This window comes from Microtus pennsylvanicus, chromosome 2 (genome assembly GCF_037038515.1).
Source record: "Microtus pennsylvanicus isolate mMicPen1 chromosome 2, mMicPen1.hap1, whole genome shotgun sequence".
NCBI lineage: Eukaryota > Metazoa > Chordata > Mammalia > Rodentia > Cricetidae > Microtus > Microtus pennsylvanicus.
This window is the reverse complement of record NC_134580.1, coordinates 4,718,192-4,732,197: the sequence shown is the minus strand read 5'-3', so window position 1 is coordinate 4,732,197 and position 14,006 is coordinate 4,718,192. Positions and strand designations below refer to the sequence as shown.

The 14,006-nt window shown below is 51.0% G+C and overlaps 1 protein-coding gene across 4 annotated transcripts; it reads right to left on the bottom strand.

Annotated features, from left to right (window-relative positions):
• Window positions 1-4,963: 4,963 nt before the first annotated feature.
• On the bottom strand, window positions 4,964-13,981 carry Wdr97 (WD repeat domain 97). Of its 4 annotated transcripts, XM_075959640.1 has the most exons (24): window positions 13,781-13,981; window positions 13,453-13,583; window positions 12,682-13,310; window positions 12,432-12,553; window positions 11,599-12,295; window positions 11,363-11,505; window positions 11,045-11,281; window positions 10,880-10,970; window positions 10,565-10,697; window positions 10,366-10,487; window positions 10,075-10,135; window positions 9,761-9,910; window positions 9,402-9,659; window positions 9,193-9,315; window positions 9,033-9,116; window positions 7,914-8,039; window positions 7,634-7,831; window positions 7,372-7,557; window positions 7,051-7,248; window positions 6,844-6,965; window positions 6,613-6,769; window positions 5,599-6,152; window positions 5,456-5,517; window positions 4,964-5,360 (listed from the first exon to the last, which is right to left on the bottom strand). In XM_075959640.1, the coding sequence occupies exons 1-24, from the start codon at window positions 13,908-13,910 to the stop codon at window positions 5,161-5,163; spliced, it is 4,914 nt and encodes a 1,637-aa protein (XP_075815755.1). In that variant the 5' UTR covers window positions 13,911-13,981; the 3' UTR covers window positions 4,964-5,160. The 4 variants fall into 4 exon arrangements, with proteins under 4 accessions (XP_075815755.1, XP_075815752.1, XP_075815754.1 ...); XM_075959637.1 differs by having other exon boundaries at window positions 5,456-6,152; XM_075959639.1 differs by having other exon boundaries at window positions 5,456-6,152; window positions 7,051-7,185.
• Window positions 13,982-14,006: the final 25 nt, after the last annotated feature.

Here is a 14,006-nt window from a genome sequence, read left to right as displayed (position 1 = left end):
GCCGAGGACCCAACTGAAGGGGGCGGGGCAGGCCTGGGCGCGAGGCATTGTGGACCACGGTGTTGGGATTTCGCCTAGGTGTTGGGGCACACGTAGGTGGTGCAGGTTCCTTCCCACCTTCCAAAAAATCTAAGTGCTTGCGGCGACTCACAGCCGATTCACAGCCGCTGCTTTGCTTCCAGTGGTATCAGAGCCACGCGGCCAGCACGCAGAGTTGGAAGTTCGGAAGCCCGGGCCCTTGGTGTCCGGACTGTTGCCTGCTACCACTTAGCCCCGGGTTCAGAACCCGATGGCGCAGGACTCCGCGGTGAGAAGGCAGCCTCTGACTTTACAGAGAGCCTAACTTTGGGGCATTTGTCAGGACTACTTCAGTGATAGAAGCCTGGGTCAAACAGGCTTGGACAAAAGGGGACTAGTTAGTGTTGCGGGTTAGGGGGAGTCTGGCGACAGACACTGCACACAGCTCTATAGGACCCTGTTCGGTTTCTCCCTTCCTCACCTCTCTGCTTCTCTGAGATTCCATATTATCTTTACCGTCCACTGACACATTTGTTAGCACAGGTGAGAGGAAACTGACCTTCGCAGCTACATAATCCTGGTAGAAGATAGTTTCTTTCAGTGCTGGGGTCTTTTTCAGGAAAGTATTCCATTCTGTGCTTCTTGTGCCTCTACTACCAATTTGTTGCCTGGGGTCCTTGCTCTCCCAAGACAGGAGTTTTTCCAGGGCTGGTCCTTAACAGCTTTCCTAACCCTCAGCTTCGGACAGCAAAGGAGCTGCAATAGTTACAGATCCTATGAGCCTTAAATACCGACCGGGACCCTTAGCACTACAGTGACTATAGTGTTTTTAGCTCTCGCGTGGGTCTAAGTGTCCAGATTTCCCAGCTAGTGATACTGTTCCGAGAAGAGGCTAACCCTTGCCTCTTAAAGCCACTGCTGCCACTGTTTCTACTACTGCCATACTGCTTTTTGGGACACTGTGTAAAGATGTGTCTCTTGTTTTACATCACCTGGCTAAGGCACCTTCTGACTGGTTTAATAAAGAGCTGAATGACCAATAGTTAAGCCGGAGAGGATAGGCTGGACTTGCAGGCAGAGATAGGAACCGTGGAAAAGAATCTGAGGTGGGAGATTTGCCAGCTAGACACGGAGGAGGTTGGACATACTGTACCAAGGAGAGGTTACGAGCTACGTGGAGGAACATAGATTAATATAAACAGGCTAATTTAAAATTTAAGAGCTAGTTGGGAACAAGCCTAAGCTAAAACCATACTTTTCTTTCTTTCTTTCTTTTTTTTTTGTGGTTTTTCGAGACAGGGTTTTGCTGTAGTTTTAGAGCCTGTCCTGGAACTAGCTCTTGTAGACCAGGCTTGCCTCAAACTCACAGACATCCGCCTGCCTCTGCCTCCCAAGTGCTGGTATTAAAGGCGTGTGCCACCACCTCCTGGCTCATGCTTTCATAATTAGTAAAAAGTCTCCATGTCATTATTCAGGTGCTGGCAGTCCAAAGGAAGACCCGTATGACAGCTGCTTCCCCATCACTGCCTCTTCTGCAGTCCTGCTGCTGTGTCTCCATTGTCTTCACTTTCTTTCCTTGCCATACCAGCCCATCCAAATCTAGAAAAGTAGGTGAGAAAGGACAGGCATCATGGTATATACTTTTAATCTCAGCGCTTGGGAGACAGAGACAAGTGGATCTCTGTGAGTTTGAATCCAGTCTGGTCTGCATAGTTGTTGGCAGAGTTTCTCTGTGTCTTGGCAGCTGCTCCCAAATAACCACTCAGAGACTTATTAATTATGATTGGCCGAAAACTCAGGCTTATTACTAGCTAACTCTTACATTTTAAATCAACCCATATTTTCTTACCTACCCTCTGCCACGTGGCGGTACCTACTTTCAACACAGCATGTTCATCTTCTCGCAACTCTCAAGACTCCATCCTTCTTCCCAGCATCCTGTTATTGCTGTCTCTCACCTATACCTCCTGCCTAGCTACCAGCCAGTCTGCTCCTTTATTAAACCAATCAGAAGGTGGCTTGATAAAGACACATCTTCACAGTGCACAAAAAGATTATTCCTTAACACACAGTAAGTTCTGGTCTGTCTCAAAAAAAAAAGAAAAAGGAAAGAAAAGAAAAGAAAAACATCTTTGGCAAAGACTTTTCTTTGGCCCAATGTTGGAATGGTAGGAGAAGTGTTTCCTACCAGATATAATCCCAGCATTTAGGAAGCTGAGATAGGAATCCAGATTTCCAAGGTCACCCTTGCTTAAATGACTGAAACCAATCTGCTGTACACACAGGCCTCTCAAAAAGAAAAAAAAAAAAACCTCCCAGCTTGTTTACAAAGAGAACTATACAGCCTGTATATAGTCAGAAGTTAACAGTTTGCACCAATTGGAACAGGTCAAATGAACTCAAATGAAGCTATATCAATGAAGGCACTGCTTTTTTTTTTTTTTGTCACAGTCACAGTCTCCTTTGCTAGACTATCAGGGGAAGTGCTCATCTGACCTGGTACAAATGGTTGCTAGGAAAGGCCTACCCAAAGCTGCTTGAAACATCATTGCTGAAGCCACACCTCTTGGAGCTGAAGTTGTATTTTAGCCTTGTGTATCTGTAGAATATTCAAAATAGCCAGTGCTGGCATAAGGGTGTTCTAGCCAGCTTCCTGGCATGCAGTCCTTTGCTCGAGGATATTAGGGCACGACATAGGGGTCTAAGGATGTCAGCCAGGAAATCCAGTAGCCTTGTCCTCCAAAGAAAGAGCGTTTTCTAAAAGTCTTTGTTAAACAGGGCCCCAGTGGTTGAAGGACTTGCCCTGCAAGCATGAGGACTGGAGTTTGTTTTTTGTTTTGTTTTGTTTTTCGAGATAAGGTTTCTTTGTGTAGCCCTGTCTGTCCTGAAACTTGCTGTGTAGTCCAGGCTGGCCTCGAACTTACTGAGATCTGCCTGACTCTGCCTACCAAGTGCTGGGATTAAAAGCACTCAAGGACTGGAGTTTGGATATAACCTATGTATAATTAATAGATACCAATAAAAACATAGATGGATAAATAAATAAGTTAGGTATAGTGTTTCATGTCTAATCCCAAGTACTCAGGAAGTTGAGGCAGGAAGATCATAAATTTGAAGTCAGCCTGTTCTATAGACTGAGACTGTCTCACAAAACAAAAAACAAAACAAAACAAAACAAAACTGAAAACCTCCTTAGAAGCCGGGCGGTGGTGGCGCGCCTTTAATCCCAGCACTTGGGAGGCAGAGGCAGGTGGATCTCTGAGTTCAAGGCCAGCCTGGTCTACAAGAGCTAGTTCCAGAACAGGCTCCAAAACCACAGAGAAACCCTGTCTTGAAAAAAAACAAAACCCAAAACCAAACAAACAAAAAAAGACCTCCTTAGAATGATTGACTTTGATTGTTAACTTGACACAAGATAGAGTCACCTAGAAAGGGAGTCTCAATGAGGGACTGTCTAGATTAAATTGGCTTATGGACATGTCTGTGGAGGGGGATATCTGAATTAATGGAAAGACTTTGCCCACTGTGGGTGACACCATTCCCTGGGGAGGGGATCCTGAGTTTTCTAAAAGTGGAGAAAGCAGACTTGCAATGTGACTCGCTGCTCCAGGTTCCTGCTGCCTTGACTTTTTCACAATGATGGACTGCCATCTAGAATTGCAGCTAAGGGGAGGGAAGGGTTGGTTTCATTTATACTCTTCAGGTCATAATCTGTCACTTAGGGAAGTCAGAACAGGAACCCAAAGTAGGAACCTGAAGGCAAAAACTAGAGCAGAAGCCACGGAGGAGTGCTGCTTAGTGGCTTGCTCCTCCTGACTTGCTCAGACTGTTTCCTTAAACAACCCAAGACCACCTGCTCAGGAATGGCACCGCCCACAGTGGACTGGGCCCTTCCACACCAATCAATGTAGAACAGTGTCCCACAGGCTTGCCCACAGGCCGGTTTAGTGGGAACATTTTTTCAGTTGAAGTTCCCCCTTCTCAAACAACTTTAGCTTGTATAAAGTTGACAAAAAAAAAAAAAGCCAGGCAGTGGTGGCACATGTCTGTAATTCCAGCACTTCGGAGGCAGAGGCAGGCAGATTTCTGAGTTGGAGGCCAACCTGGTCTACAGAGTGAGTCCAGGACAGCTAAAGCTACACAGAGAGACCCTGTCTTGAAAAACAAACAAATCCAACAAACAAAAACTAACCAGAACAGCATATGAACTATAAAAACAGAAGCCTACAATTAAAGAGACAGAGAAACAGCTCTCGCCTCTGGGCCTGGAGAACAAAGGGAAGAGGGTATCAAACTGGGCACAAGTCCCACCTGACTCCTTTTCCTTAAATGGCATCTGGTTCAGTCATTAGTATACTTGCTGCAGACATCTTACTGCTGAGATCCACTTGGTACACACATGCAAGCAAAACACTCTTATATAATTAAATAGGGTCAGGCGTTGTGGCGCATGCCTTTAATCCCAGCATTTAGGAGGCAGACGCGGGTGGATCTCTGAGTTCCAGGACAGCCAGGGCTATGTAGAGAGACTCTTATTAAGAAAAAAAAAAGAATAATAAAAGTAAAAATAGGTCCTTTATCCCAGCATTCAGGAGGCAGAGGCAGGCGGAGCTCTGTGAGTTTGATGCCAGCATGGTCTACAAAAGTGAGTTCCAGGGGCTGGAGAGATGGCTCAGCGGTTAGGAGCATTGCCTGCTCTTCCAAAGGTCCTGAGTTCAATTCCCAGCTACCACATGGTGGCTCACAACCATCTGTAATGAGGTCTGGTACCCTCTTCTGGCCTGCAGGAATACACGCAGACAGAGTATTGTATACATAATAAATAAATATTTTTTTTAAAAAAAGTGAGTTCCAGAACTGCCAGGATTGTTACACAGAGAAACCCTGTTTCAAAAAACCATAACAAACTAACTAACTAAATAAATAAATAGGATGTAGAACAATGAAACTTGATATCAACTTTTGGCCTCCAAAAGCATGCACACATATGTGCATTTGCACACAAGTGAACATGTATATACACACAATAAGTAACTATATATATGTATATATATTTTAATTCAGACCAAACATGGTAGTGTGATTTGCCAAGGTGGTAGGACTGGGCCTTGACCATGGAACCATGGCTATCTGTCCCCCAGGTCAACCGTAGATGTTAGGGTTTGTGTCTTGGGGCAGAAAGTAGCGTTGCAGTGTAGGCTGGAGGAGCAGTGGGGGCAGCGCCCGTGGGGGTGCAGGCCAACCTGGGGGAAAAGGCTGCAACTCTATTCGTGGCAGTGGCAGCTTCAGCACCCGAAGAGAGCCATCACGGCGAGCTGGGCCCTGGCGGTACAGCCTGTGACCTGGATGCAGGGAGCCAGGAGAGTGAAGCTGTAGGCTGAGGTTGAGTTGGGGCGGAGGGCATTAGGGTTCAATTCTTACCCCTGTGTCCACTCACCCCTAAGAAACATCCCAAAGCTTGGTTGCCTGGTCTCCTGCAGCCGAAAAATGGGATAGAGCCTGAAGAAGGAAGAGGATTCAATCAGACCTTCCTCTGCAGCCCACGCAGGGTCAACCTGACAGGCCCACAGTAATGCGCACCAGCGATCCTGGGGCGGCCGCATCACAATGTTGGGCCGTAGCTGGCTTAAGCGTGAGACTTGTAAGCGCTCCTCTTCCTCCTCCTCCTCCAGCAAGCTCTGCTGCCGTGCCCGCTGCTTCTCACAGAAGAAATTAAGCACATCAATATAAAAAAGGTCCAGTATCTGAAAGTGTGACCATTCTGTCTCCTCCAGTGGAGGTGGCCCTTTTTTTACTACAGGGGACACAAGAACATGCAAGTTGTCCTGGATCACAGAACAGAAGGCCTGCAGTGTATCAGCGAAGACTCTTTTGGTTGACCGCATGCGAGAATGTGCCTTAATGCTTGCAGCATGGAGATCTAGCATGGATGATAACTTGGGCTCCAAAACTGAAGGCACAGGTGACACCATCAGCTCTTGACGCATGGAGACTTCCGATGCCCGGGAGGGGGAGGGTAGCCAAGAGGTGCTCAAGGCAGGCAGGAATGCCCCAGAGGCAAGGGAGGCTCGAGAGGAGACCTCCCTGGAAGGTTCCGTAGAAGCACTGGCTGCAGACTGCTCCAAGTTAGTCATCTGCAGGAGAGTAGCCCATGGAGATACAGACCCTTGCATCTGTATCTCTGAATTTTTTATTAATATTTTTATGGTTTATTTAACTTTATTTTATGTGCATTGGTGTGAAGGTGTCAGATCCTCTGCAACTGGATCTTCAGACAGTTGTGAGCTGTGTGCTGGTAATTGAATCTGGGTCCTCTGGAAGAGCAGTCGGTGCTCTTAACCACTGAGCCATCTCTCTAGACCCTGTATCTCTGAATTTTCCTTCAGCTAGAGTACTAGCCCCTGGGAGAGGATGCCTCATCCAGCCCCTCCTCTCCCTCCATCCCTGTAAAGCCATCTGTTGTATAGAGAGCTTTCAAGAAATATTCTGTTTGGGGAAAACCCAGGGGCATTCCTATGGGCACCCATGATCTTCTGGGAAACCTCGGAAGAAGGCAACAGGTAGGTGAGTCACCCAGTCCTTGGCCCACCAGACCTGAAGACTCATCTCCTCCAGCTTCTGTTGACATTGTGTGCGTATATTGGCCTTGGAGTCAAGGATGAAGTTCTCAGCCCAGGTTGCCAACTCCTTGAACAGGAAGCCCTGTGGGTCCTTGAGGCCCAGCACAACCAGCAGATTCATGAGTTCTTGGCTGGAACAGGTGGATGAGGCTTAACCCAAGTCTTCCCAAGCTGGTAGGGCAAACCCAGAAGGAGCTCAACTCACTGACAACTGGCTGGTGAGTAGAGGTAGTAGGTCAGGATCTCCAAAACCACATCAAGGACCTCCAGGGTGCAGGCCAGGAGCAGCTGCAGCGCCAGCATCACAAACTGCTTCTGAATCTTGTCCTAGACTCAAGAGTAGGCTGGCACTAGGGAACCGTGGTTGATTCTGGAAGTAGGTGAGGATACGGGGTACTGTGGAGGGATTCACCTGGAGGCTAGGGGGCTGGTCTTGGTTGAGCAAGTACAAGAGTTTGCCCTGCAGCCGGCTGCGGAGCTCACTGCTTATCTCAGGAAACAGCCTCAGCAGGGCATTTAGAATTTGTACTCTTTCTGCCCAGGTAACCTGTTGCAGGAAGTCCACAAACACTGAAGCCAAGCCGTCTATGGTGCCCATCTCTGGATAGGCCTGTGGGAAGATTTGCTGAAGCCCTGCCCATCCCTAACTCCACTCTGCATGTGGAGTAGCCCCTACCTTCACTCCTTCCCCCACCCCCAGCTTGGGCTTCCCAGCTTCTCAGAGTCTCCTAACCTTCAGGGTAAAGATAGGGAACAGCTTTTTGAACCAGTTTTGAACAACAAACTGATGCAGGAACTTGGGCAAATGCCCATAGCGCTCTTCCAAGAGTGAGTGCTCAGGCTGGTGTTGGTGCGGAGCCACTGGGGTCTTGGGCTGGGTGACTGCAGGTTGAGGTTTTGTGGTCAAGCCCATGGAACGCTAAGGAAAATGAAAGAAGCTTCAAACCCATCTCTGAGCACCAATCTTTCCCTTCATGAGATCCTAGAGTACCTACATGAGTGTCTGCTTCCCAGAGTTCTAGATGCTCTTCAATAGTTGGAGAAGGGGAGAGCCACTCCATCTCCAACTCTTCATCCTCCTCTTCATCGTCCTCTCCTTCCCCGCTCTTACGTGCGTTCTGAAGCCAATAGAGCAGTTTCAGTTTCTTGCGCCACCTGCGCTTCAGCCACTCGTCATTCTTGCCTCCAACTGACTGCAGAGGGACAAGAGAGAAGATGTGGTAGATTGTGGAGATAGCAGGGCCCACCCTGCTAACCCCAAGCTCCATTTCTTGCCTTGACTTTGTCCTGGGTGAGTTCTTCTAGGGAGCCGAGGCAGCTGACCTCTGCCTGCAACCACATTTGCCGCACTATCACAGAGTTGGGCACGCAGCCAGGAAAGCTGATGGGCCGAGTGCGTTTCTAGATGTGGAGGGCAACAGATTGGACTGAGAATCACTAGGACATAACCAGGGGGCACCCCCATAATCACGGGCCACCACAAGCTAGACTAGATTGGTAGCTTGCTTGTGTTCTCAACACACAAATGACAGTTTAGCTTGGAAACCCAATACAAGGTAATCTGGGGGATATGAACTGTAAATGGAAGGAGGAACTTAGAGGTGGTTGGTTCCTGGTGAGTGCTAACCACACACATGTTCTCTGTGGAACTTAACCTAAAACAGGGGTGTCTATAAAAACCATGGTAGAGGGGGCAGGGAAGGAAGAAAGGAACCTGGTTCATAAATTGAGTGAATAGGCCTCCCCAAGCTAGAAGGGTTAATGATACACCTGAACAGGAGCCTGGTATGTGCTAAGCAAGGGGCTAGGGCCTGCCTGGGTGCCCAGTGTGACCAAGTATGGCAAGATGGTGGATCTGGAGGGACTGACCCCACAGGATTTTGCTCCCCTGGAGCACAAGATCTCTGGTCTTTCAGAAAAAGTCTACAGGGAATGTAGCGCTCCCAGAGGGGACAGTGGTATGCAGAAACAACCACTGGTGGTGGGCCCTTGATTTGGGCCTAGTCCTAGAAAGCAGCAAGGAGTGTACCACACCAGAACTGGCCAGAATGGAGAAGTACAGGGTTCTTTTTGTTGTTGTTGTTGTTGTTTTTGAGACAAAGTTTCTCTGTAGTTTCAGAGCCTGTCCTGGAACTAGTTCTTGTAGGACAAGCTGGTCTTGAACTCACAGAGATATGCCTGCCTCTGCCTTCCAAGTGCTAGGATTAAAGGTGTGCACCACCACTGCCCGGCAGAGGTACAGGGTTCTTAAGTCTTGACCCTGTAGGCTCCAAGTAGGCATGGCCCTTAAGTCAGACTGGGGTACAATGATTTACAGCCAAGGGAGATAGGATATACAAAGAGTGACCCCTAGAAGAGGGTACCTCTGGGAGAAAGGAGGGGTGGGGGTCTCACCCTGTGGGGCTGTATGGTGGCAGGAAAGAAGCCCCCTAGTTTTGAGAGAGGATCTTGGGGCCTTCTGTGCAGCAACAGTGGGACCTGGGGAAGGACAGGGAGTGAGAACAGAGCACAGCCACCCAAGCCCCCAAAACCACCCTTGAATAGGGACCCTCACCCTATTCTTCAGGTAATCAGGTGATGTGTTCAGGTCCATGATCTTTTCTCCAAACGAATCCCACCGCAGCTGCAGATCCAAACTGAGGCCCAGCTCACAGCTCAGTGAGGAACGTGCTAGAAGCTAGGGTACACAAGGAATTACAAGGGGCTGGGGCAGGGACCACAGTGTCATATATGGGTGGCTATGGGAAGGGAAGAAAGCCTCACCTGGGATGCCTGGCTATGCACTGTCCGGTGAGTGGGTGGAATGGGCAAGGAGACACGGGGAGGGCGGGCAAAGCGCCTGCCTGGGGCTCCTGGGGTGTCAGGGGCTGAAGGTAGGGACACTGGCTGAATGTCAGTGCTTAATGTAGCCTGCCCACCACTGGTAGCAGCTCCCGGCTGGATCCCCGTGTCCTGAGTCTCTTTCTCTGTGATGGAGCCCGCAGTGTCCCACTGCAGGGACTCCCTTCCAGATTTTATGTCCTGGGACAGGAAAACAAACAAACAAACAAACAAACAAACACGAAGTCTGTGTCAAATAGGGTGAAGGTTATGCCAGGGCCTGGGATTGATCCCATACCCACCAGCAGGTCAGAACCGTAGATCAGACGTAAGTAACTGTCAAAGGCTTCCTGGCGCATCTTCCAGGAGAGTTGGGGCCGGGGTGCCGGGACCACCAGTCCTTGCCTCAGTTCTTGAAGGTCTTGATCTCGGGCTATGATATCCTTCAAGTCCTGAAGTGGAGATCAGTGGTCAGCCCCTGCTTCTTTGAAAACTTGCCATGCGCTGCCCAAAGCAACCATGAGAGTTCAGGCCAGAGGCTGAGAGGTTGTGGATTGAGAATGGATATGGAGCATGGATGGGCACTGGGCAGGCAAAGAGTCAGGTTCAACACTACCTCCTTCAACACTGGCTGCTGAATTGTTTCTATCTGGTGATAGCTGAAGGGCAAGGTCACACTGTAGATAGAAGCAGGCATAGGTGAGACTCTGGACGTTACTGGTGGAATGGGTTAAAAGCTGGAGTAAGGACCAGCCGGGAGAAAAGGTTCTTGGGTTGAGATGTAGCAATACCAGAGGGACTTGGGAATGTGGAGAACTCACACTGGGGACACACAGCTCTGCAAACCCTGCCCCCGCAGGGACTGGGTAGAACCCTCCACAGTAGCTGAGTAGCCCCGCCAGCAGACCTGAGGCTGGCTGCTCCATGGAGGCTGGCAAGCCTCTGCAGCTGGGTGGATGTCAGTGGCTTCTGGCTGTTCAGAGGCAGCGGAGGGTCATTCACCACCTCAGGGCACTTCTGACACAATTTCTGAAGAAGCAGGAAGAGCTTTGTTCCCAGTACCATGTGTGCGCCGCTGCCAGTCCCACCTTGACCACTTTGTATACCTCAACTAGATAGGATGTAGGTAGGTAGAGCTTGTGGGACACCAGGCAGAGGCGGGAACCTAGAGCGAATACCAGGTCTCCAGTGTTGTTGGAGAAGGCCAGGGCCTGAGGGGGACCATCCAACTGCAGGAGCCTGCAAGAGTGCCGAGAGTCTATGGCCTGTTTCACAGAGGGGGAACCTGAGGCAGTGACAGGGGCAAGACCCTGTCCCTTTCAGTCCAGCCCCTGAGCTTTAATGGAAAACAGAGCTTAGAAAACCCCCGATGGCTATCCTTTAGCCACTAGCTGCCCCCACACTAAAGAGCCCCAGCACACCGCAGCAGCCGGTTCTCCCAGGTCCAGATTCGGATGGTACAGTCCAGGCTGGAGCACGCATATAGCTTGAGGGAAGGGCAGCAGCATAGGCCTAGGGGCAGAACTAAGGTTAGGAAGCAGTTGAGAATAAGGACAGAGGCTTCACCTTTGCTTCGCTGTCCTCACCAGTGATGTGGTCCGTAGGGTCATCCTGTGGCCGGTGGTCACTGCGCATTTTGTCACCCAGGCCATACTGCACCAGGCCATAGGTGGCGCTCTCTGGGTCCTCAAAGCCTACAGTGATGTGCTTGCCCAGAGCACAGAGCATTACTGCTGGGTGGCAACAGGAAAAGGTGCGTAACAGGCTCAGGCTCTCCTCGGCATACGGGAACACACGCCACATCTTTACTGTCAGATCGCCACCTTTGGGAAGCAGGAGCCAGGGTTGGGACTTCGGGCAGGTGCAGGGGCTCCCAGGCTGTCTTTGAGGGAGAAGGTACTGACCTGAAGTAACAATGATGTTCCAGGTGGACCCAATAGCAGTCACTGGTTCTGGACTGTGCGCTTCTGTAAGAAAGACTGTCACTGATGTGCGCCAATCCAGTACAGACAGTGTGCCGTCTGAGTGCCCTATCATTGGTAAGAATCTGTGAGAAGTGAAGGAGGCTGTTGGTCAAGGCTCTGTCACTACGTCAGCCACATTTTGCCTTAACCCAGCCTCAGACAGCTGCAGTGCCCACCTGTTTTTATTTTTCCAGGACCAGGCAATGGCACTGCGGAGCGTGTCGCCCTGATTATGGCGCACAATCTCCCAGCAATTGAATGCACTACGAGGGTCTGTGAGATGGCTGTAGAGGTGCAGACAGCAGGGCTGAGGCGCTGGGGGTGGAGACGGACGCAGGCGGTGCAGTACGACCATGGGGCAGCGTGCTGCATTGGCGCGCAGTAGATGCCCTGAGCGTGTCAACACCCACAGAGCTTCTCGAGACAAACAATAAACCACCCCAGCAGCACAGTCCTCCGGTTCCAGCAGCAATGAACTCACAGTTCGTCCCGTAGCAGCTGACACCAGGTAGACCGACCCATCTGCACAAGCGCATACAAGGCGAGAGGGCAGAGGCGGCTCAGCTGGTGCCAGCAGCACCGGCGCCACCTGTAAGTGAAGCACTGGAGCAGATAGCTGTGCTAAGGGTGAATAGAGGTCACACATACGCCACAGCTCCACACTTTTTGAGAACAGAGAGAGCACCGACCAGCCAGGAGCTGCAGGAGCCAGCAAACGGCTCACTCTCTCGGATATGTCTTGGTTCCAGCAACCCAGTGTTACCTCTCCCACCTGAGTTGCGGCCCTCAGGTCCCATGTGCGAAGCGTTCCATCCTGTGAGGCGGACACTACTAGCGAGGTGTTCTGGAGCACTGTCATAGCTGTCACTGGGCCTGCAGGAGAGGTGTCGGTCATTTTGGCACATCATAGCTTAAGGAGGGAGGCATTCCTGGGATTCAGTCAACCCTGAAGAAGGGCAAGCTCAGGATGAAAGAGAAGGACTGCAAGAGTTGCCAGGCTGTGGCACACCTGTGTGGCCCACGAACACCATCCGGATCTGCCAGTCAGCCTCCCACACCTTCACGGTACTGTCCCGGGAAGCTGTCACCATGGCTGCTACCTCCTCACAATATTCCAGGTCTGAGATGATTCTAGACGGGAGAGAATGGGAAGCCCAGAGGACTCAGCACAGCCCTGTCTGTGGGTTCTATAGCCCCTGAAGTGATTGGCTCTCCTTAAGGGATCTGCCTCCCATCCCCCGTCCCTGGACTCCCCTCACGTTTTATGCAGATCCTGGCACACATTTACTAGCGACCAGGCGTCCAGATCAAAAGTGAGCACTGCCGAGCCATAGGCAGCAAAGCAATGCTGGGTGCCGTGGTCAGTTTCCGGCCCTAGCGCCAGCCTCTTGAGAGAGCCAGACAAGCCTGGCGGTGGTGGCAAAGGTGAGCCACAGGACACCAGGCGGCGACCCCCTGAACGGAACTTCCAGAGCTCCAGGCTGCCTCCCACCTGGGCCACAAGCAACAGTCCCAGGCTGGGCACTGGTAAGCAACACAGAGGCTCCTGGCCCAGCGTCTTGTTCTCCTGTGGCGGGCTCAGCCAGAGCAGGTGGAAGTCTGGCCCTAATATGGACAGTCCAGCTGGGCCCCAGCCTACAAAGCGGCCCACTTCTCCCAAAGGGCCAGGCACAGTCACTAGCCCGTTAAGCACCACAGGCGCCTGCAGCTTTGCCTGCACCCAGCCATCCTTGGTATGCTGATGTAGGTAACCTTCACCGTCTAGTACCATGAAGCGTCCACCCACTGGGTCCTGCGCTACTGAGCGCAGACCAGCTGCCACCTTTAGACGACGCAGTGGCTCCAGCCCGTGTGTCATCCGAGTGACTCGCATCTCTGCTCTTTTCTCCTGCAGGCCAGAGTACACAGACGTAAATGTGAATAGTGGAGGTCTGAGCTCCTCTGCCTGGGGAGACTCGGAAGGACCAGTGGAGTTGGTGCCCAGTGTCTTTAGGGAAGAGCCCAGCTAGAAACCTCGTAAAGAGCCACACCTTTTCTACAATGTCATGGAGGTATGTGCGTAGATGCAGCCACAGCAGGCGGGCTCGGGAACGCAGTGTCATTTTCCGCCACTTCTGGCTATTTGTAAAGAGCTGCAGTGGTGCCTCGTCCAGACCCAATTCTGTAAGTCAGTGGAGGGTGTGGTGTCACTATAGCCTTGTGCCCTATCCCTGGAGGTGGGAAGCAACACTGAGCTCTCCTCTGAGGGACATGATGGGTCAGGGAGTGTCCAGGGAAGTTCCACTTCTGCGACTGAACAAAAGTCTGAGAAATATCTGCCTCTGAGTGGGGTGTCTGAACAATGGTAGGTGCCCTCACCATGCCTTTCTGAGAGCACCCCAGGATCTGGGACATCATAGCCTTCCTGATCAAAAACGTCTGTGTCCAGAACTGCATTGTCACCCTCTGATGCAAAGAGGTTGCTTGCGTCTAACATCACGTCCTCCATGGACAATCCCAGAGGTACGAGGTGTAACAGCTCTTGAGACTAACGGAAAGGCAGTAGCTGTTGCTAAGATACCAGACGCTCCCGGCCTGACACCCC

Excerpts from the sequence above, each read along its gene's own strand:
- Wdr97 (XM_075959637.1), bottom strand. The coding sequence starts at position 13,910 with ATGGAGGACGTGATGTTAGACGCAAGCAACCTCTTTGCATCAGAGGGT. Across the intron at positions 8,040-9,032 it reads CCACCATACAGCCCCACAGG|AAACGCACTCGGCCCATCAG; the intron begins GTGAGACCCCCA and ends CTCCACATCTAG. Across the intron at positions 5,361-5,455 it reads CTTTGGGATGTTTCTTAGGG|GTCACAGGCTGTACCGCCAG; the intron begins GTGAGTGGACAC and ends CCCTGCATCCAG.